The 21,683-nt window shown below is 46.5% G+C and overlaps 1 protein-coding gene and 1 pseudogene across 2 annotated transcripts; one reads left to right on the top strand and one right to left on the bottom strand.

Annotated features, from left to right (window-relative positions):
• Nucleotides 1-273: 273 nt before the first annotated feature.
• HES2 (hes family bHLH transcription factor 2) lies at nucleotides 274-6,175 on the top strand. The gene is made up of 4 exons (XM_081017219.1): nucleotides 274-439; nucleotides 566-661; nucleotides 2,510-2,603; nucleotides 4,671-6,175. Exons 1-4 carry the CDS (start codon nucleotides 347-349, stop codon nucleotides 4,934-4,936), a joined length of 549 nt encoding a protein of 182 aa, XP_080873345.1. The 5' UTR covers nucleotides 274-346; the 3' UTR covers nucleotides 4,937-6,175.
• Nucleotides 6,176-16,397: 10,222 nt separating this feature from the next.
• Nucleotides 16,398-17,308, bottom strand: LOC308482532 (H/ACA ribonucleoprotein complex subunit 1 pseudogene; annotated as a pseudogene). The gene has a single exon. The product of its transcript is annotated as an H/ACA ribonucleoprotein complex subunit 1 pseudogene (transcript).
• Nucleotides 17,309-21,683: the final 4,375 nt, after the last annotated feature.

Raw genomic sequence — 21,683 nt, 5'->3', positions numbered from 1 at the left:
GTCTGGACTGAGCACAGTTGCTCAGCTGCAGAGGTGCTTTCCCAAGTAACTCTCCCAAAGGGCCAGGAGGCATCAGGCGGGATTTTGAGTGCAAAAGGGAGCGGCAGATTAAGCGGCTTCCCCGGAGCAGATGGGCTGGGACTCAGCGCGGGGCTGGGGCGTCCCCCGGCGACGCGGTGGCCCAGGGCGGAGCGACGGGGCGGGGACGCGAAGGGGCAGGCCGGCTGCAATAAAAGCGGCTCTGGCGGGCGGGGAGTGCTGAATCCGCCTCCTCCTCGCTCCGCACTCGCTCGCTGAGCACGCTCTCTCTGTCTCTGGGCGTCCGCTCCGACAGCCACCTCGCTCCATGCCGCCGCTCAGCTCCGACGCGCCGTCGAGGACTTACGGCCCCAAGATGGGCTCCCCGAAGAAAACTGGGGAGGCCACCCAGCTGAGAAAGGTGAGGGCCGCAAAGGCAGTCCCCGCTCCCCAGCCTCCTTCCCCGGGGAGGGACCCCCTTCTCCTCCTCCTCTTCCTTCTCCTTTTGCTCCCGTCCCGTCGGACTGACTGGATTCTCCTTCCGCAGAGCCTCAAGCCGCTGATGGAGAAGCGCCGCCGGGCGCGCATCAACGACAGCCTCAACCAGCTGAAGACCCTCATCCTGCCTCTCATAGGGAAAGACGTAAGTGGCGCTCAGTCCTGGCTCTCCCTGCAGTAGGGGAAGAACACACACACACACACACACACACACACACACACACACACCCGCCTCTGAGCCTCTGCAGAGCGCTTTTTGTAGCCCGCCCTTCCATTCGCGTCCCCGTTGGCACCCGTTGGCAACCCCTGCCAGTACTAGAAAGCTTCTGTAATAAGAGCTTTGCAGGATCGGGCCAAAGAGGTGCCCTCTAGAACAGGGTTTCCCGAAGGTCTCCTGCTTTTTTTGGACCACAACTCCCATCAACCCTAGCTAGCAGGTCAAGGATGATGAGAATTGTAGTCCAAAAACAGCTGCAGACCCAATTTTGGGAAACCTTGCCTAGATGCTGTTAGACTTAGGCTGCCATCCTTCATGACCCAGTGGGCATGCCAGGGATCCTAAGGGAGGGAGCTGAAAATAAAACTGCCAATATCGTCATGAAAATCACTGGTGCAACTGCTTTTCTGCAATGCTGTGCCCCGTTCAGATCACCCCTCCTCAGAAAAAGGGTATTGTGTGTTGGAGAAGGTTTGAAAAAGGGCAACCAAAATGATCAACGGGATGGAGCAATTCCCTTATGTGGGAAGATTGCAGGTTTTGGGACTTCATAGTTTAGGGAACAGGCGAGTGAGAGGCAACAGAATAGAAATTTATAGCTTTCTTTTCAAATCTGTTGTAGTGTTTAGACTTCTGTATGTTTTAAAGCAGTTGTAAATTTATCTTGATTTTGTTTTAACTTTTTGTAAACTGTTTTGAGGGTGTTTGTTTTGTTTTTACAATAAGCAAGTAGAAATTGTATTACATAGATATAAAATTATGCATGGCATAGAGTAAGTGGGTAGAGATAATATTGTTCTTCCTCTCTTGTAACTCTCAAACTCCTGGACATTCAATGAAGCTGAATGCTGGAGGATTCAGGACAGATGAAATCAAGTCCTTCTTCCACGCAGCAGATAGTTAAACTATGGAACTCAGTCCCACTAGAGGCAGTGAGGGCCTCCGACTTTAACAGAGGATTAGACAGATTCATGGAGGAGGAGGAATGCTATCCATAGCTACTAGCCTGAAATGCTAGTTTCACTGTTGGGAGTCAGTAATGCTTCTGAATACCAGTTGCTGGCAGTGGAAACTGCAGGAGGGGAAAGAGCTCAAATCCTGCTATGGCTTTCCTAGAGGCATCAGGTTGGCCCCTGTGAGGACAGGATGCTGGACTAGAGGGGCCTCAGGCTTGATCCAGCAAGCACTTATGTTCCAGCCATTGCCCATCCTGAGTTCAACATCTAGAGCACTCCATATTCCACACTGGTGGGCTAGCCAGAGCTCTCACCTGGATTCAGAGGCATATTCCCTCAATAAGTGGAGACCACATTTATTTCCCTGAGTCTTTTTTCCATGGATTTGCTCTATCCATGGTTTAGTTGGGGGGCTGGAAACCTACACCCTCCATATGTTATTGGACTCCCAGCAGCTCTAGCCAGCTCAGTCAGTAGTCAGGGATGAAATGAATTTGGCATCTAGCAAACTTTGGGGTAGAGCACAGGTTCCCATTCTGGTATTTAAGGATTGCACAGAAAAGTACTTCTGTCTGAACCTGCAATCTTTTCATTCTCTCTGAGGCTCCATCCCGCCTAATGTCTCCTTGCTCCCCCTGCCCCTAGCCTCCATTAGATGGGTGCCCACTCTTTCCTGTCCACATCCAAAATCCTCTTCCTTGCCCATTTCTCATCTCTTCACTACTTGGTATCTCTGGGTCCCTTTGCAACATCCTCTGTGCCTTTTCTTGCTTTTGAGACTCCTAAGGCAACTCTCTCTCTCTCTCCCTTTCCTTTCCAGAGCTCTCGCTATTCCAAGCTGGAGAAGGCCGACATCTTAGAGATGACTGTCCAGTTCCTCAAGGAGCTTCCAACCCCTTGTGCTTCCGTCTCTGGTGAGTGACGTGACATTCACACATGACGCGCAAAATGGCATCACTTGATTTCTTACAACTGAATTATCCAACACAGGGGAGCTGACCGATGAATGTGAGAATAGATCCCAGGTTTTTTTTTGTTTTTTTTTAAGTGTTAGAAGAGGCAAGAGATCTAGGGGCCCAGTGCAAGAAACTGGTGCTTAGCATGACTGGGCCAGTCCCTCACAACTCCCCTGTGTGTAAACACTTGAGCAAGGACTGAGCTTGTCTGAACCAGTAAAGGGTGGTTGGCAGAGAAGAGGGGCTAAGTGGATCTTCCACACCATACAATTAAAACACTATGATGCCAATTTGAACAGTCGTGGCTTCCCCTAAAGACTCCTGAGAGCTGCAGTTTCTTAAAGGCACTGAGAGTAACAATACCCAGAGTTCCCTTTGAAGAGGGATTGAATGTTAGACCACTCAGAAAATGGCAGCTATGTGAGGAGGAATAGCAACTCTTAGCACCCTGAACAAACTACAGCTCCCAGAATTCTTTGGGGGAAGCCATGCCTGTTTAAAGCGGTGTTATGTACTGAGTTGAATAGGATCCAGAATGCAGCAGTTTGATTGGTCCTAGAACAACAGGATCCAAAATGCAGCAGTCTGATTGGTCCTAGAACAATAGGATCCAGAATGCAGCAGTCTGATTGGTCCTAGAACAATAGGATCCAAAATGCAGCAGTCTGATTGGTCCTAGAACAATAGGATCCAGAATGCAGCAGTCTGATTGGTCCTAGAACAATAGGATTCAGAATGCAGCAGTCTGATTGGTCCTAGAACAATAGGATTCAGAATGCAGCAGTCTGACTGGTCCTAGAACAATAGGATTCAGAATGCAGCAGTCTGATTGGTCCTAGAACAATGCAGCAGTATGATTGGTCGGCAGGAGCCACCCAATCCAGCTCCAGGTGGAAGTGAATCCACAACCTGATTGGCCTACAGGAGAATCCCGGAATTAGCCAATCACATGCAGCCCATTGTGTAAATGATGTATATAAAGCAGATATTTTGGGGGAACTTTCATTCCTCCCCACCACTATGAGCTGAATAAAGAGCATGAAATCCACTCTCGACTCCGAATATATTTCAAGCGGTATGATAGTTCTTTAGATATATGATGCAAATGTGCCCCAGGAGCACAGGAGAGAACTCAGCCGAAGAGGGGTTGCTGTCATCAGCGGGAAGGATCTCTGCCACAGAGAGCCTCTTGTCAATCAGCGCTGACAGCACTGACCTAGATTGACCCAGGATCTGACTCAGTTACAACCTGTTCATCAGACCTCATGCGGCTACTTTATAGGGAAGTCAGACCATTTGGCCTCTGCTCTCTCCCCTAGCCAGAATTTAGGAGACATGGGCAAAATCTTTGAGAAGAGTTCCTACCTGGCTGAGACCTTAACTCTATATTGATAATACAGCACATGGGGCTTTGTGGGTGGAATTCAAAGATCCTAGAGTCTCTGCTCCCAATGAACTTAGTCTAAAACTGATGGTGGGGGAAATAAGAGGGGGGAAATGAGATAAATGGGATAAATGATGGTGTTGCATGATGGGATAGATGAGGTCCATGCTTCATTTGGCAAAGTGTCCTCAGTACTGTCTAATTTCCCTATTTACACCAAAACAAATTACAGGGAGAAATTTTCTGAGCAAAGCAATAACATGGTTATACCAGTTAAATCATCACAGTTCCCTCCCAAAAGAATCCTGGGAAGTGTGGTACTTTAAGCATGGAAGTCAGGGTATTCTCTGTTCATAAAATCATAGAATCAAAGAACTGTAGAGTTGGAAGGGTCCCCTGAGGGACATCCAGTCCAACCCCCTGTTGCTAACCTCTGAGTGGGTGCTGTAAGTTCAACAAAGAATAATGTGTGTTGTATTACTTTCTGTGGCTGGCACTGGTATCCAGCTCACAGACACAGAATTGTAGAGTTGGAAGGGACCCTGAGGGCCATTTATAGTCCAACCCCTTGCAAGGCAGGAATCGCAACTAAGGAATCCCTGACAGATGGCATGACAGATTTCTCTCTTTCCCCCCCACAGGCTCCGCAGACAGTTTCTGTGATGGCTACCACACCTGCCTGTCCCGCCTTGCCACCCTCCTTCCTAAATACAACTTCCTGAACCATGAGGCCTGCAGCACCCTCCTTGGGCATCTCCAGCAAGCCTTTGCGCAGCAGGGCTGGCTTCGGGACTGTTCCAGCCCAGCAGACTTGTCCAAAGAGCCAGGCTTGGAGAGGCCCCTGTGCCCACCCAGAAGGGCCCAGGAAGCCCCTTCACCACAAACAGCACTCTGGAGACCTTGGTAGAGCCACAGAACGTCTCGGCTTAAAACTGAGAGCCCTGCGTGCTCTCTGTACGGCAGCCATTTTCGGATGGGGAGTGGCTGGAGCAGAGCCCTGTGCTGTGAGAGGATTGCCGATGTGTCGAGCAGAGAGATCCGCCTGCAGAAAAGGCTGTGTCTCGGAATGATGTGCTGCTCTAGCCTTCCAGCCAGTCTCAGCTGGGCATAAATAATGTTTACCTGGTAATTTGGGTGTGATTGGATCGTCCCAAGTCGCTCCTGACCCAGTTGAATGACCTGCCCTCAGATGAAGCTGCCTGCTGTGCCTCTGAATGGCGGTTCCCTGTGTTCTGTTTAGGGAAGGATCACTCAGTGATAGAACATGTGCTCTGCATGCAGAAGGTTCTAGGTTCCATCTCCAGGGAAGGTTGGGAGTGCCCCCCCTCCAGAAACCCTGGAGAGAGCTGCTGCCAGTCATTATAGATGACCCTGAGCTAGGTTCAGCTGGATCACAGCGGTTGGAACACTTGGCATATGTTCCTATTAGACAATATAGGACCACCTCCTTCCAACTGGGAGGAGCACCCATGACATGGACTCGTGCAGAGACAGACGAGAAGGACTCCTCTGAGGGCAGGTGATTTCTTACTCTGAACATGTGTGCATGCAACAGAGTAATGTGTCTTCCTTTTCATTCTGAGTCAGGTATCAGTTGCCTGGAGAAAACTGCTAACTATAGTTCTCTTTCTGAGGAGCATCAAGGGTCTGGGGAGACTTCCTGCTCTCTCTCTCTCTCTCTCTCTCTCCAGACATCTCCTTTCTCCCTCCCATAGCCACAATAGGAGGGGGGGATGGAAAGCCAGTAAACCCCGCGGGTTGTTAAATTGTCTTTTTCTTTCCCCTGGTCTGTGACTTGCACAAATCCGGCATGGCTTGAGCCAAGGACCGGACAGCACTTTAAACCTGTATATAATAATGGATTTGATACACAATTAAAAATAAAGAAAAAATCATGTTTGTTTGTTTGTTTCTTAAATGCATGTGTTGTTCTATCATGAGAATGTAAGAAGAGCCTGCTGGATCAGGCCGGCGGCCCATCTAGTCCAGCATCCTGTTTTCAAAGTGGCCAACAAGGTGCCTTTGGGGAAACTAGCAAGCAGGACCTGAGCACCAGAGCTCTCTCTCCCCTCCTACTGTTTCCAGCAACTGGTATTCAGAAGCATTGCTCCCTCTGACCCTAGAGGCAGAGCATAGCCATTGTTGGCAAGTAGCCATTGATATCCATCCATGAATTTCCCCAATCCACTTTCTCCGTGCCACACATAATATGATAAACGTCTTTCATGTCATATCTCATCAATGTAAAGAAGCCTTTCCCTTTTCTGATCTTCCATATTTGTCAGAGCTGAAAATCCCTATTCACAACAATATATTGTGGAGAACTGGAGAATAATAGCCATTGTTCTGCCTCTTGTTTTGAGAGTACATCTAGCCCTATTTTGCAAATAAAAAAATATTGTATTTAAACTATGCTACGCTACACTGACACGGTTAGATGTTTCTTTGATTGTCCTTGAATCTTCCTGCCACACTCGCCATCCTCTCCTGACACACCAGTGTGGCACACCACACCCTTTGAGAACCACTGCTCTAACCACTACACCACACTGGCTCTATCTACAACAGGGATAAACTTTGAACAGGGATAAACTTTCAAACCACTGGTTGGGCAGGTTGCTTAAACACCTTGCTACACCATCTCCCCCTGTAGGTTCCCCCCCGAAAGACCAGTCCCTCCTAGTACATTAGATCCACTCCAAGATGGGAAAGGACTGGTGGTAGAGGGGAAGAGAGAGAACGTGCCCTCCCTGCTTTGTGATCCATGTCAATTTCTGAGCTTAGCAGCCACCCCCCTCAACCCAGAACTTTGCTCTGGTTGCCCAAACATGTCCCAGCTATGGCGCCAGTTATTGCTTGGGTTCCTCTGCTCCTGGGGCTTTGCCCGGTCTTGTCCCCAACCTGCAAGCCTGCGGTGCTGTGAAGTGTGTTGCCAGCCACATATCTACAGTATGTGAGGGTGTGACAGAGGAGACTTGCAAGGGGCTCATTCCCTAGCACCCAATTTCCCAAGCAAGAGACCTGCAATGGCTTCCTCAGTGAGAGTGTCCCTTTGTCCTTATTACAGCCCACCACCTCCTGGGAGAAGTGGTGACAGCTCTGTGCCATTTCATTAGAGACATTAAAACAACACAGATTCTTGGAACATAATAACAGGCTGCTATGTCAGGCCAATGGTCCATCTACTCCAGTATCCTTTTATCCTTGTGGCCATCCAGGTGTCCTGCTGGGAAACCAGCAAGCAGGACTCAAGCACAAGAGCATTCTGCTCACCTGCAGTTCCCTGGCAGCTGGTATTCAGGAGCATTTAAATAGCAACTTGATGAAAAAGTGGCAGGCCAAAGGACAGGAGGAAAGCTGTCGTCGTTTTAGAGGAAGAAATGAGCTGAAATAATGGGCTGTGTGCGGCAGTGCAAGGACAGGGAGTTGGACTAGAAGAGCCTTTTGGGTCTCTTCCAGCGCTACAATTCTAGGGAAGGTTTTGCATGCAGAAGGCCTCAGGCTCAATCCTCAGCAGAATCTCCAGGTAGGGCTGGGAATATCTCGAAACCCTGGAGACCTGCTTCACACAGACCCTGAGACATCTTGGTAGATTCCGTCTCCAGAGCACCCAAATTCCTTATCCTGCTGGCACCTTGAAAGTGCTGGATCAGCAGTCATGAGACGCGGAAGCAGCTGCCTGATGACTGACAGGTCTCTGCCTTCCTGGGAGCTCCTGCTAGATACTCCCTCTCATCAAGGCGGCTGTGCCTTGGTGATTGGCCAAAAACAACCACCACCAAAACTCCAGCAAAGGCAGAGAAATGCCAGTCAGTTTCCAAACTGTGAAACAACAACCCAAGAACAATGACCCTGCAAGGTGGACCTGTCCCAAGGTGAAAGACTTCTGGGAAAAGATTTATAATTAATTGAAAAAAATGTTGAAATAAAAGAAACCAGAGGCCTTTCTTCTTGGAATAACAGGTTTGGAATTGCCCAAGAAAGATGTTAAATTATTTTTGTATGCCACAACTGCTGCTCGTATTTTGTTAGCTAAAAAGTGGAAAACCCAAGAATTACCAACAATAGAAGAATGGCAGATGAAGATGATAGATTTTTTGGAGCTAACCAGAAGAGTCCACGACCAGAAGGAGGAGGAGTATCAGGAAGAGTGGAATAAATTTAATGATTATTTAGTTAAATTTGCTAAGTTAAACTAACTGAAAACAGCTTGCAGATACTTAATGGGCTTAGGATTTTATTTATGTTAAGTGATGAATTAATATGTTTAATTCCATAAGGTGAAGATCTAAGGATGTTAATGTTTAAGTTAAATTTCATAAAAGTTGGGATTTGGAAAACCGTTTCAAAGAACCTGCAACCACAGAAATCCGGCGGGTCCTAAAAATATACATCTCAATTGTCAAAGGCAAGGGTAAAGAGTTGTGTCTTCAATATTTGCTGGAAACTGTGGTGTGTAGTGCCAGGCAGTTCTGCCACCCCCAGGTACAGTATAATTACTACCAGCCTCAGTTTGCACTGCTGTGATGGCTGGGGCTGATGGGAGTCGTACTCCAAAATGTCTGGAGGGTGCCAGGCTCAGGAACACCATTCAAATGTATCTCCACTGCATGAGGGCTAGAAACTTGATTGTTAAGAAATGGAGAAATTAACACAGAGACCGACGGCATGTAGGGAAGGAACTGAGTCAGACAAATTTCAGAATACATGGTATACCTTCATTACAGATATCACCAAAGAAGCTTCTTCCAGTCATCCTTGGTCAGCTGTGGCTAAGTATTCTGGGGTGATACCTACAATGAAAATGCACATTAGTTAAAGAATTCCATATACAACTTTAAACCTGATAGTATTCTATATAATAATATTCTTTCCATTCTTATTGTGACGCTTATCCATTTTTATTTTTATTTGTATTTTTATAACCAACACACACACTCTCAAATCTGGTATAGCAAAGGTGAGAAACCTATACCTCACCAAATCTTGTTAGGTTCCAACTACCATTATTGCTAACCACTCAGCTTGCTGATTGGGGCTGATGGGTGCTGAAGACTGACATCCTCTAAGGACCACTTTGGGATTTCCAGTCAAAATGTAAGATTGCCAGACAGGCATATGAGAGGCTGACCCTCATGGAGTTTCTGAATCACTGTATAAGGGACTGTATGAGGTCACCTCTTTAATGCTTTGATGGGAATTACTAACAAAGGAGATAATCTTATGTACTTACTTCCTGAACTCCCTCTCTTCTTTCAAGCCAGTGATGTGAGCAGATATATGGTACATGCCCGGGTTCTGCTTAGGGCCCAGACTCCATGTTGGAAACCAGTTTTATATTTTGTAACTAAGAAGTATCTCTTACCTTCATACTACTTTGATGTATTTGCTGCCTGTATTGAAATGTAAGTAAACCATTTGTTTATCTTACTCATTATTAGCAACGGGGACAAAGAGGTCAGCAGACCACAAATAAACAGGGATAAACAGTGTAATTGCCTGACTCCTCGCTTCCAGTAAGCTGCAAAAGCACATGGGTATTTTTACACTGCTAAAGGGGCTTCATAGCCTGGTTACTCTTATATTTCTCCCCCCCCCCCACATGATAGGAGCTTTAAATTTAATTTACAGATTTAATCATTAATTCATCTCCATCAACCACAAATTCTTTACTCCTGCACCAGATTCTGCAGATTCAGGTTAATGATAAGTCGCAAATGGGGCCCCATCCGTATTCTTTTCATGGGTAAGATTAAGAACATTAACAATGCAATCTTATGCATACCTACTGAGAAGCAAGTCCAGTGGAGTTCAGTGGGACTGAAACAACCTCCCTGAGAATAAGCCCCACTGAACTCCATGGGATTTACTTCTCAGGGGATATGTATAGAACTGTGCTGTAAAAGTCAAGTTGAGCAGGACCGACCAACGCCCAAAGGTGAAAAGTAAAGTTGAAACATCAGTGCAGATCTTATCCTCCTGCTGCGGTGCCCCAGTGCTTAGCTCATGAAGTGGAGCACGGTGCACTTGGTTCAATTGCTTAATTACCAGTTGCTCATGTCTCCTCACTTCTACCCTTTCCTGAAAACCTGGGGCTATTGCAAAACTATTTCCCAATCACAGAGAGAAAAGGAACACAAGAACTCATGGACATCCAGTGAAACTGAATGCTCAAACACTCAGAGAAATAAAATCCTTCTTCCTGCAGCGCATAGTTAAACCATGGAACTCCCTGTTAAACCACGGAACTCCCTCCCACAGGAGGCAGTCATAGCCACCAACTTGGGTGGCTTTTAATGAGGATTAGACAAATTCATGGAGGAGAGAGCTATCAATGACTACTAATCCTGATGACTATTTTCTACCTCCTCAGATAGTGGCAGTAATGCTTCTGAATGCTGGTTGTCGGAAACCACAGGAGGGGGAAATGCTCTTGTGCTGAGGTCCTGCTTGCAAGCTTCCTACAAGCATCTGGTTGGCTACTGTGGAAACAGGATGCTGGACTAGATGGACCATTGGCCAGATCTAACAAACTTGTCTTATGTTCCTATGTAAGCAGGAGGAGATGAGTCCTCTGGAAGATGCTCTGCAGAAATACTCATGGTGCGGAGAAAATGTTGGTTTCCTCTCTTTCTTGGAATGCTAGAACTTGAGGTCACTGAATGAAGCTGACTAGCAGGAGGTGTTCAGAACAGACAGGAAAAAGTTTGGTCTTCATTCATCATGTGAGGCACTGGTGAGATTCACTACAAGACTGGACAGATACATGGAGATGAGGTCTCCATTAGGAAACATCTATAGCCCTTCAGATGTTCTTGGATGGACTCCAAACCCACTTAGCCAATAGTGAGGGTAATAGCACCACTATAAGTTTGCCAAGTGCAAGAGAGGATTATAGAGCTGGTGAAACTTTAAAAGCTGTATAGACTCCAAAAGCCAGTGTAGTGTAGTGGTTAGAGTGTCGGACTAGGACCTAGGAGACCAGGGTTCAAATACCCACTCAGCCATGAAGCCCACTGGGTGACATTCGCTAGTTGCTCCCCACAACCTCCAACATTTCACAGATGAAAATAAGGACATCCTATTCCATACGCTCCAACATTTCTCCAATGAAAATAGGAATGTTCTATTCCATATCTCCCAACATTTCTCTGATGAAAATACTGTAGGGACATCCTAATGAAAAGCGGGACATTCCGGGATCAAATCAGAAACCCGGATGGCTTCTGTAAATCCGGGACTGTCTCTGGAAAATAGGGACACTTGGCGGGTGTTGTAAATGAAATCTGCCCTTATAGAGTCGTTTGTAGGTTCTCCATTGGTAGGAGAAAATAATAGAGGCCAGCCAGGGAATATTGAGAAGCAAAGCAGCTAGTAAGCCTGATCTTTATTAAAGTTGTTGCAACAGGGTGCTCCCCTCACACGCAGGAGGGAGGAGGAACCCAGAACATTGGTGTGCCTGCCCTTATGTAGAAATTTTAAATTGCCCGCCCTGGAGTCCAAGATCACCCCCAGAAACATCATACAGTGGTACCTCAGGTTACATACGCTTCAGGTTACATACACTTCAGGTTACAGACTCCGCTAACTCAGAAATATTACCTCGGGTTAAGAACTTTGCTTCAGGATGAGAACAGAAATCGTGCTCTGGTGGCGCAGCGGCAGCGGGAGGCCCCATTAGCTAAAGTAGTGCTTTATTTTAAGAACAGTTTCAGGTGAAGAATGGACCTCTGGAACGAATTAAGTACTTAACCCGACGTACCACTGTACATACATCACAGAAGAGGTGGTCTACAACAGAAATCTGAGTGTGTTGTTTATCTCCTATCTGGCAGGTTACCTGTTAATGGTCACTTCACTGGCTTAACCTCGGAAGCCTGGCCAGTCTTTTGTAATGATAAATACTTAGTTCCTGAGTCAGGACACAGGCTCATCCTATTCATACACAGACATACCCTTAAGACAGGATTTGTGAAGGAAAAGACAATGGGGAGGCTTTTCCGTTTTCCTTCGACCTTGTAGAGAAATATTTGAGGTCAATTTGGGAGGGACAAAATGGTTTCAGGACTTTTTCTGTGGGGTTTCAGACATGTGGTTTACATATGCAGTTATGAATATATATATATATATAATTCTTATAACACGGGTCTGATGCCCTCTCAGCCTAACCTACTTCATAGGATAGTTGGGAGAATGAACAGGGAGGAGGAGAGCTACACTACTTTGAGCTCCTTGGAGGAAAGATGGGATATAGAACCACAGAACTGTAGAGTTGGAAGGGACCCCAAGGGTCATCTAGGCCAACTCCCTGCAATACAAGAATCAGAACTGAAGGCTCCCTGGCAGATGGCCACCCAACCTCTGCTTAGAAACCTCCAAGGAAAGAAAGGTTTTTAAGCAGCGGTTGGATGGCCACCTCTCATATAAATGTAATGAATGAGTAAATCAAATAAACTCCCATCAGCCCCTGCAGCTGGCACAGCCAGTAGTCCAGGATGTTGGGAGCTGGGCTACACAGCAACAACTGGAGGGCACCTGCTTGAGGAAGGCCATCCCTGAGGATGCATGCAGCTCCCTCCCCGAGTGCTTTCCTTGATGGGAGAGATTTGCTGGAGGTGTCTGCAGTGCTCAGGCAGAGCTGCCCGGGCATGTTCTGGGGAGACAGGCCGCTCAGCCAGCCACCCACAAGGCTCGCAGGGAGCGCGTGACTCAGCAGTTTCGCTCGGCAGTTCCAAGGAACCAGGTGAGGCCTCCATGCCCCCAAGGGATCGGCATCCGAATGGCAAGCCCTGGACTGATTTGAGCACCGTGGGAAAGCAGCAGCCCGCCTTGCCCCTGCTCAACCCACGTGGCTAGCTGTGCATGCCTGTCTGCCTTGCAGCCTCGGGCAGCTACTGCACTCTGGGCTGCTTGGGCTAAGGTGTGTCAGAGAAAGCAACACACTTTAGCCAATCCAGAAGAGACCTGATATTTGGTTGGGAAGGTATCTAAGACCATTAGGAAAGCCAAATTTCACATTGCATTGTGGAGAGGGAGTCCTGTGTGTCTGTTTGTTGTGTATAAGATAAAATAATGTCAAGCAGCGCAGAATTTCTCAAGGGTCCTCCAAGCCTTTGGCAACATGCACTTTAGGAGTTATTTTTTCAGCTGATGCTAAACTCCACATATTTTTACACCAGGCGGAAGTCGCAAGTTCTGTAAAGTTTTCAATTTTGGAGCAACTGAGCTTCTGGCAGCCACCAGAAACCCTTCCGCTGATTGTCCCACAAATTTAGTAAACAAAGCTGTGGTGAAGTAGGAATGCAATGTTTGAGTATTTTGGTCATTCTTGACAAACCATATTCCAGAATTTGAAAAAAATTGCCTCTTTTTCCACAACCCCTCCAACAGTTCTGAGAAGATTATGATGTCATATAGGCAATTGTGTTGTGCCATCTTAGAAAGATTTTCATAGAACACTCTCCCACTTCCATTGAAAGTGGTCTATATGGTTTAGATGACCATAGTGCATACCATTTAAAATCCTTTATTTGTGTGTGTGCAGGTCCTTTTCCTGTGTAGGTTTAAGGCCCAGCTCCTCATGAACCAGTTCACATTGAAGGGTCTCAGCCAACAAGCCAGCCAGAGGCCACGATACAGCTCTCCTGCCCTTTCTGCTTTTTATTTATTTAATATTTTTAACTTTGCTGATGTGGCAGCTTTCCCTCTGAAAGTTATTGTTGAGGGCACACCCACTCCCAGTTCCTTATTTGTTTTTGTCACATGGGGCCATCGCATATGTGCCTGAGCACTCTGCAAACACAACAGCTTTGTTACGGTGGGTGGGTGTGCGCGCGTACAATATGCATCTCAAAGGAGATGGTCCCCTCCTCCATTCCTTCCAAGGTTTAGGGACATATCAATTATTTTAAGAATAAAAGAAGAACCTGCTGGATCAGCCCAATGACCCATCTAGTCCAGCATCCTAGATGCCCCAAAGGGAAGCCGACAAGCAGGACCTGAGTGCAAGAGCACTCTCCTAACCTGCGATACCCAGTAACTGGCATTCAAAAACATTTATTGCGTATGACTGTGGAGGCAAAGAAAAAGGGACACAGGTGGCACTGTGGTCTAAACCGATCAGAAGGTCAGCGGTTCAAATCCCCGCAACGGGGTGAACTCCTGTTGCTCGGTCCCTGCTCCTGCCAACCAAGCAGTTCGAAAGCACATCAAAGTGCAAGTAGATAAATAGGTACCACTCTGGCGGGAAGGTAAACAGTGTTTCCGTGCGCTGCTCTGGTTCGCCAGAAGCAGCTTAGTCATGCTGGCCACATGACCCGGAAGCTGTATGCCTGCTCCCTCAGCGAATAACGCAAGATGAGCCCTGCAACCCCAGAGTCGTCCATGACTGGACCTAATGGTCAGGGGTCCCTTTACCTTTACTGTGGAGGCAAAGCATAGTCATCATGACTAGTAGCTATTGATAGCCTTCTCCTCCTCCACGAATTTGTCTAATACTCTTTTAAAGCCATCCAGGTTGGTGGTCATCCCTGCCTCCAGTGGGAGGGAGTTCCACAGTTTAACTATGCACTGCATGAAGAAGTCCTTTCTTTTATCTGCCCTGCATCTTGCAACATTCATCTTCATTCATTCATGGGCGTAGTCAAGAGGGGGGAGGGCACCTGCCTCCTCCATCAAGTAAAACAATAGAGATACTTAACTAACTGACCAATCACATTGGTTCTGCCCCAAAAGTTCTGACCCCCTAACAAATATCCTGACTACGTTCATGTCTTCATTGAATGAGAGAGGGAGGAAAAATTTTCTCTCTCCACTTTTCAGAGCTTTCCAAATGAGCTGTGTGTCTAAGCGCCATGCAAACAAGGAACGAGTAAATTGACTGCGCCTTTGTCTCCGCCATGACCTTTTCCCACATCCTCGGTCTTGTCACCTGATGTGCCCGAGGGCAGGAAGGATGTGCCAACCCGTGGAAACCTCCGCCCATAATAACTGGCATCAGTCGGAGATGGATCTACCTGGAGGCAGCAGGTCTGACCCCTGGAGCCCGAGAACAGCCTCCTAGGCCTGCAGGCACAGGCAGGCAGTCTCCTAGTTTCGCTCTGGCTGCTGCCCGGAAGCGTCGCTATGAATCACCAGGAAGGAGCTGCTTGACGGAGGAGTTTTCTATAGGAGCTCAAACCGCAACAAGCTGGAGCATATGTCAGCATCTGTCTCCCCCCGCCTCCCTCCCTCCCAGCGCTCAAGAGCTTTGCAATCACGCTTCCGAAGACAAGACGTGGGAAAATTGCAAGGAGCGCCAGGTTTGAGCTGCCTTGCAGCAACAGTTTCCCAGGCCTGGGGAGAGAACAGAGACGACGGTGGTGGCAGGAAAGTCGGGCGTGGCTTTTGCTCTCAAGCCGAGATGCAAGGAGAGTCTGCTTGCATCAGGCCCACCTAGTGCAGGATCCTACCCTGGATGTAGCAATGGGAAACCTTCAAGCAGGATCTGAGCCCAAGAACAATCTCCCCTCCTGTGTTTTCCAGCAACTGGCAATCATTCAGAAGATCCCCATTCTCTTAGGTCTGCTTTCTTTGCTAGGTCTCCTTGACTCAAACTCCTTCCCTAGGCAATGGATTGTTGTTGCTCCCTTTAAGAACGCCTTCTTCTTCCCCCAAGATATTTTGTCTGTGCAATTAAGCACCTCCTTGGTTTCTGGACCCCATTTGCCTGCTCAAACTAACCTCAGCCAGATGCATAAACTATGAGGCGGAATTTGGTTCCCAATTTCCAGTTCCTTATTTGCTTTGTTTTCAAGGCCACCACTCTCAAACACGCCGCCGGCCCCATGGGAAAATTATTTAGGGCATTTTAACCCCATGCTTCAATTAGAAAAGGTTTCCAGGGTAGCTTACAAAAATCAGTAATAAGGCAATCCTTGCCCTGAGACTTTCAACCTCAAAGACCCAACACGCACACAAAAAGGGAGGAGGAGGGAGGAGTCAAAAAGCAAATCAAGGCACAAATTCTCAGCAACAAAGTTCTTATATACAGGTTATTTCAGGGCACTTCCAGGCTGTTGGTTTGTTTGTTTTTTTAAAGTTATTACCAATTTTATTTTTAAAAAACAAGAAAACTTTTGTCATTTAGACATATCATTCATTAGACAGCCAAGTTAAATATAACTACGAAAGCATATTCAAGTTGTTTTGATACAATTTTGTATGAATCCGTGAAACACTATTTGAAGATTGACAAAAACCAAAATACAAAGACGGATAATAAAAAATAAAAAATATATTGAGCAGACCATCTTCTGTTATTGTTTAGGAAGTCACTGGTTTCCCAACTTCAAGATGAGTTTTTGACTAAAAAAATATAGCTTATAAAAAGTGTTTAAAAACAACATTCTATTTAATGTCAAGAGCACAAGAGGTCCAAGGGGATTTCAAGAGAAGTATCTGTAGATCTGAAATTGGTTCATCTCAGCAGAAATCCAGGAACATGTGTTCTTCGCTCCTTTAGACAATAACGTACTAAAAGTCCACTTTACGGCATTCAAGTTCATAAAAGATCTCTCATATTCTGAAGATGAAACCATTAACTTGGAATTTCCCAGACTTCTTCACTTAACGTCCTCTGCCTCTAAATCCTTGGCCACCTCCACCACCTCGTCCTCCTCTGAACCCTCCACCACCTCTGCCACCCCTGAAACCACCTCTGCCACCTCCTCTTCCACCACGGCCTCCTCTTCCACCTCTCGGAGGTCCTTTTTCACCTGGAGGCCTTGGCAAAAATCTCTGCAGAGGGAGCAATTTTGCTGGATCGATATAAAACTTTTGCAACTTTTTGAAGGAAGCAGCTTTCATGTTTTCCGACAATTTGACTGAAAAATAAAAGTCTCTGAGCTGCCCAAAGATTTCATCCACTTTCCCAATCTGTTCCTTATTTTCTAAATAGACAGGTGCATTGAAATAAGGTACTTTGCTCTCCTGAGTCACCCATTTGCAAACAATGTCATCTTCACAGGGGTGCATAAACTCTCCCAGGATGACTACACTTTCTGGAGGTCCTTGGTCATATGATCTGTTGAAACCTCCTCGTCCACCACCTCCACGGCCAAATCCACCTCTTCCACCACCCCGTCCACCTCTATTGAAGCCACCGCCACCTCGACTGAAGCCGCCGCTGCCACCACCTCTATTGAAGCTGCCACCGCCACGATTGAAGCTTCCACCACCGCCTCTTCCTCGATACGACATCTCTCTTCTAAGCGCAGCACGCTCCGCTCTTCCTCCCCACGTGGACTTCCGCCACGTGGACTTCCTCCCCTCCGCTCTTCCGCCAAGGACTCACGCGCGCCACTTCCAGGCGGTTGTCATTTCTAGGTGGGATTCAACCACATCCCAGCCAGTTCAGGTTGCCAATTGCCCTATCAAGAAAGGTTATAGCGTCTGGGACTTTTTCCTTTACAAAAAAGGCAAGCCAGAGGTGACATGATAGAAGTTTATAAAACTTTGCATGACACGGACAAAGCAAATAAAGGTTTTCCTCTTCTTTCATAAAACTTAGAACTCATGGATATCCGATAAAGCTGACTGTTGGAAGATTCGGAACAGATAAAAGAAAGTCCTTCACACAGTGTGTAGTTAAACTGTGGAACTCACTGCCACAGGACATGGTGATGGCCACTAACATGGCTGACTTTAAAAGAGGCATGGACTGATTCATGAATGGATGCCAATGGCTACCAGGCACAATGGCTATGCTCTGCCTCCATGATCAGAGGCAGCAATGCTTCTGGGAACCACAGAAGTGAGTTGGGCTCTTGCGCTCTGGTTCTGCTTTCTGGTTTCCCACAGACACCTGGTTGGCCATTGTGAGAACAGGTCGCTGGACTAGGTGTACCATTGGCCTGATCCAGCAGGCTCTTCTGACATCATATGTTGATTAGAAGGTATTTTGTAACAAACCCGCTTCCCCCAGAGATCAGATTTTTGTGTGATAAGGAAAGTGACCAGGAAATGCACCAGGTAACATTTGCTTTGATGCAAGAGACATATAATCTCCCTGAGAATGAATCAGAACGAATGCTTGATAAATAGGCCATCTTGCAGTGCCCCCAGGCAGGCAGGCAGGCAGGCAGGCTGGGAGCTCCTTCTTTGGATGGGGTCAGGTTGGCCTTACCTTTCTCTCTGGGAGGCAGGGGTGCAACCTCCCAGGGGTCCTGGGTGTCACTGGCTGATGGCAGAGGCAAAGTGTGCAGTTCTCTTCAGCTTTGCAGTCCCAGGTCCAATGTGTACATAATTGTCAGGGTAGGCATAAACGACTCAGTTCTGGGGCATCCCAAATTTCACTCTCATTCATACAAACATGTCCTTTATTAGACACTGTAGCATTGGGTCGAACCCAAGACATAACCAGGCACACTTCAATCAGGCAAATGCTTGCCAATATACATAACAGTATATAACCCGGGTGGCTCTGTGGGTTAAACCACACAGCCTAGGACTTGCCGATCAGAAGGTCAGTGATTTGAATCCCCGTGCCGGGGTGAGCTCCCATTGCTCAGTCCCAGCTCCTGCCAACCTAGCAGTTCAAAAGCACGTCAAAGTGCATGTAGATAAATAGGTACCGCTCCGGCGGGAAGGTAAACGGCATTTCCGTGCGCTGCTCTGGTTCACCAGAAGCAGCTTAGTCATGCTGGCCACATGACCCAGAAGCTGTACGCCGGCTCCCTTGGCTAATAAAGTGAGATGAGTGTCGCAACCCCAGAGTCAGTCACGACTGGACCTAATGGTCAGGGGTCCCTTTACTTTTTTATACATAACAGTAAAAAGAACTGGGGAGAGTCAGTGTGGTCTAATGGTTAAGAGTGATGGACTAGGATCTAGCAGACCAAGGTTCTTTTTTTCTTATTTTTTTGAATACATTTTATTAATTTTCTAATAACAAAAACATCACAGACAAAAATTCAAACCATAATTCTTAGCTCAACTGTATATACAAATCATAACATCACCATACCCTGGGATTTCATAAATCCCTTGACTTCCCTTCACTCCCTCTCTTGGTTCCATTGTTTTGTGCTTATTCATGCATGTCTATAACCGGAAGACCAGGGTTCAAATTCCCACTTGGCCACTGAGTCAACCATGGCCCAGTCACAATCTCTCAGCCTAACCTACCTCACAGGGTTGTTGTAGGGATTAAAGTGATCGCCGAAGAAGAAGAAGAAGAAGAAGAAGAAGAAGAAGAAGAAGAAGAAAGACGGAGGAGGGAGAAAACCATGTACACCACTTTGAGCTCATTGAAGAAAGAAAAGGGTGGGATATAAATGCAAATAATATTAGGTACTCCACATTAGACTTTGGCCTGACCTAAAATGGTACATCCACACCACTGGGTGTGCTATTTTCTAGGAGAAATACTTGCAGGGCCTCCGGTCTGTGTGGCTCTGTGGCAAGGACCAGTCTGCTGCCTCAGATGGTCTCCCTACCACCTCCCGGCTGTCCCTCTCCCTCCTTGCCACTTGTGCTATCAGCTCTCTGTGGAGAGGGAGAAGCAACAGGTATTGAACCAGGCTCAGAAAAGGGAAGGTGAGGAAGTGTGTGACCATGGCAGCAAGGAGGAAAGGGCACCTACCAAGTGCCCCACAAATCCTGGAGATAGCATTGCATGGCATACTTGCTAGGGTGACAGCAGAGTGTGGTTGCCTTCTGCTCACTGATGGAACAGGACATTGGGCTTGATGGTCCTTCAATCTCATCTGCCAGGGTGTTCTTAAGCACCCCTAAAAATATCCAGTTTGGGCTACGATAGCCTGCACCTCAGATTGTGGCCTGGGGGGGGGGGGAGTCTCAAGAGAGATTCCGTTACAGTAAGCCAGGTTTGCATGCTCCAAGCCAACTGAGGTGCAATATCAGCAGGTCAATTCATTGTCTTATTCCTTTTGTCAATCACTATCATTCTTCCCTTATCATTTGCAAATGGAAAAGAGCATCAGGTTCCTATTAGGAATGTCCAGGCAAGACAGGGTCACTTTTTGGCCACTCAGTCCACCTTCCTCACAGTACCTAATGGAGAAGTTTCAATAGCCTCAAGGCTCTTGCCAGCAGAGTATCAAAGATATGCTAATCTCTTTTCCTCATCTCACCTGGACAGCAGAACAAGATTTTATCAGAAGCCATCTCACAAACTTTTTTTTAGTTGGTGGTTGGCATCATCTTAAAACATTTAACATCAGTTCATTGTTAGGAAGGCAGGATTTCCAGTCTCTGTTTATATGCTAATTTTCAAGCCCAAATTTAGGCATAAGAGATGATGCTTTTATTCTCTCTGCCCAGGAACTCTGCATTCTGTTGTAAACAAAAATCTGCCCTTTTTCACTTATGGGGTATCCAAGAGTCCATATAGAGTCCTTACGTAGGTTCCCTATGGGTAGGAGAAAATAATAGAGGCCAACCAGAGAATGTTATTGTTGTTTAGTCGTTTAGTCGTGTCCGACTCTTCGTGACCCCATGGACCAGAGCACGCCAGGCACTCCTGTCTTCCACTGCCTCCCGCAGTTTGGTCAAATTCATGCTGGTAGCTCCGAGAACACTGTCCAACCATCTCATCCTCTGTCGTCCCCTTCTCCTTGTGCCCTCAGTCTTTCCCAACATCAGAGTCTTTTCCAGGGAGTTTCCTCTTCTCATGAGGTGGCCAAAGTATTGGAGCCTCAGCTTCACGACCTGTCCTTCCAGTGAGCACTCAGGGCTGATTTCCTTAAGAATGGATAGGTTTGATCTTCTTGTAGTCCATGGGACTCTCAAGAGTCTCCTCCAGCACCATAATTCAAAAGCATCAATTCTTCAGCGATCAGCCTTCTTTATGGTCCAGCTCTCACTTCCATACATCATTTCAAATAAAAATATAAATCTCTACGAAGATAACTATATTAAAACATGAAAAGACATTAAAAAGGATATGGAAAACTGGACTAAATTACACCTCTCCCTTTGGGGAAGAATCTCGGTAGTAAAAATGAACATCCTCCCAAAAATGATTTTTTTGTTTCAAACCCTACCAATTCTGGGAGGAATGAAATGCTTCCAGGATTGGAAAAAGGAATTAGCCAGATTTGTCTGGAACGGAAATAACCTGAGAATTAAACATCAGGTATTGATAGACAAAAGGGAAAGAGGAGGATTTGGACTACCAGATCTGGAATTATATCATGCTGCAGCAGGATTAGTATGGCTAAAAAATGGATCACATGAAAAGACACAGACGTGTTGGATCTTGAGGGGCATGACAACTGGTTTGGGTGGCACGCCTATCTAATATACGAAAAGGTGAAGGTCCACAAAGGTTTCTTAAGCCATGTAATAAGGAGATCACTTTATAAGATATGGAGTAAATATAGAGGAATTTTGGAACCAAAGATACCTTTGTGGGCATCTCCAGCGGAAGCAATAGTAGTTAAAAGGAAAAACATGAAGGGAGAGTGGCCCACCTACCGGATAGTACTAGAATCAGATAAAGATAAGCCAACTTTTAAAAAATACGATGAAATTAGATGCCACCTGTCTGATTGGATACAGTATTTCCAACTAAATAAAAAATTGTGTACAGATAAGAAATAAGGTGTTGCCAAAGAAACTTCCATTTTTGAAAGAGAATTAATATATAATAA

The sequence above is a fragment of the Podarcis pityusensis genome (genome assembly GCF_964106645.2).
Source record: "Podarcis pityusensis genome assembly, chromosome: 8".
NCBI classification, from domain to species: domain Eukaryota; kingdom Metazoa; phylum Chordata; class Lepidosauria; order Squamata; family Lacertidae; genus Podarcis; species Podarcis pityusensis.
Note: the sequence above shows the minus strand (reverse complement) of the source record. Positions and strands in the feature narration are given on the sequence as shown.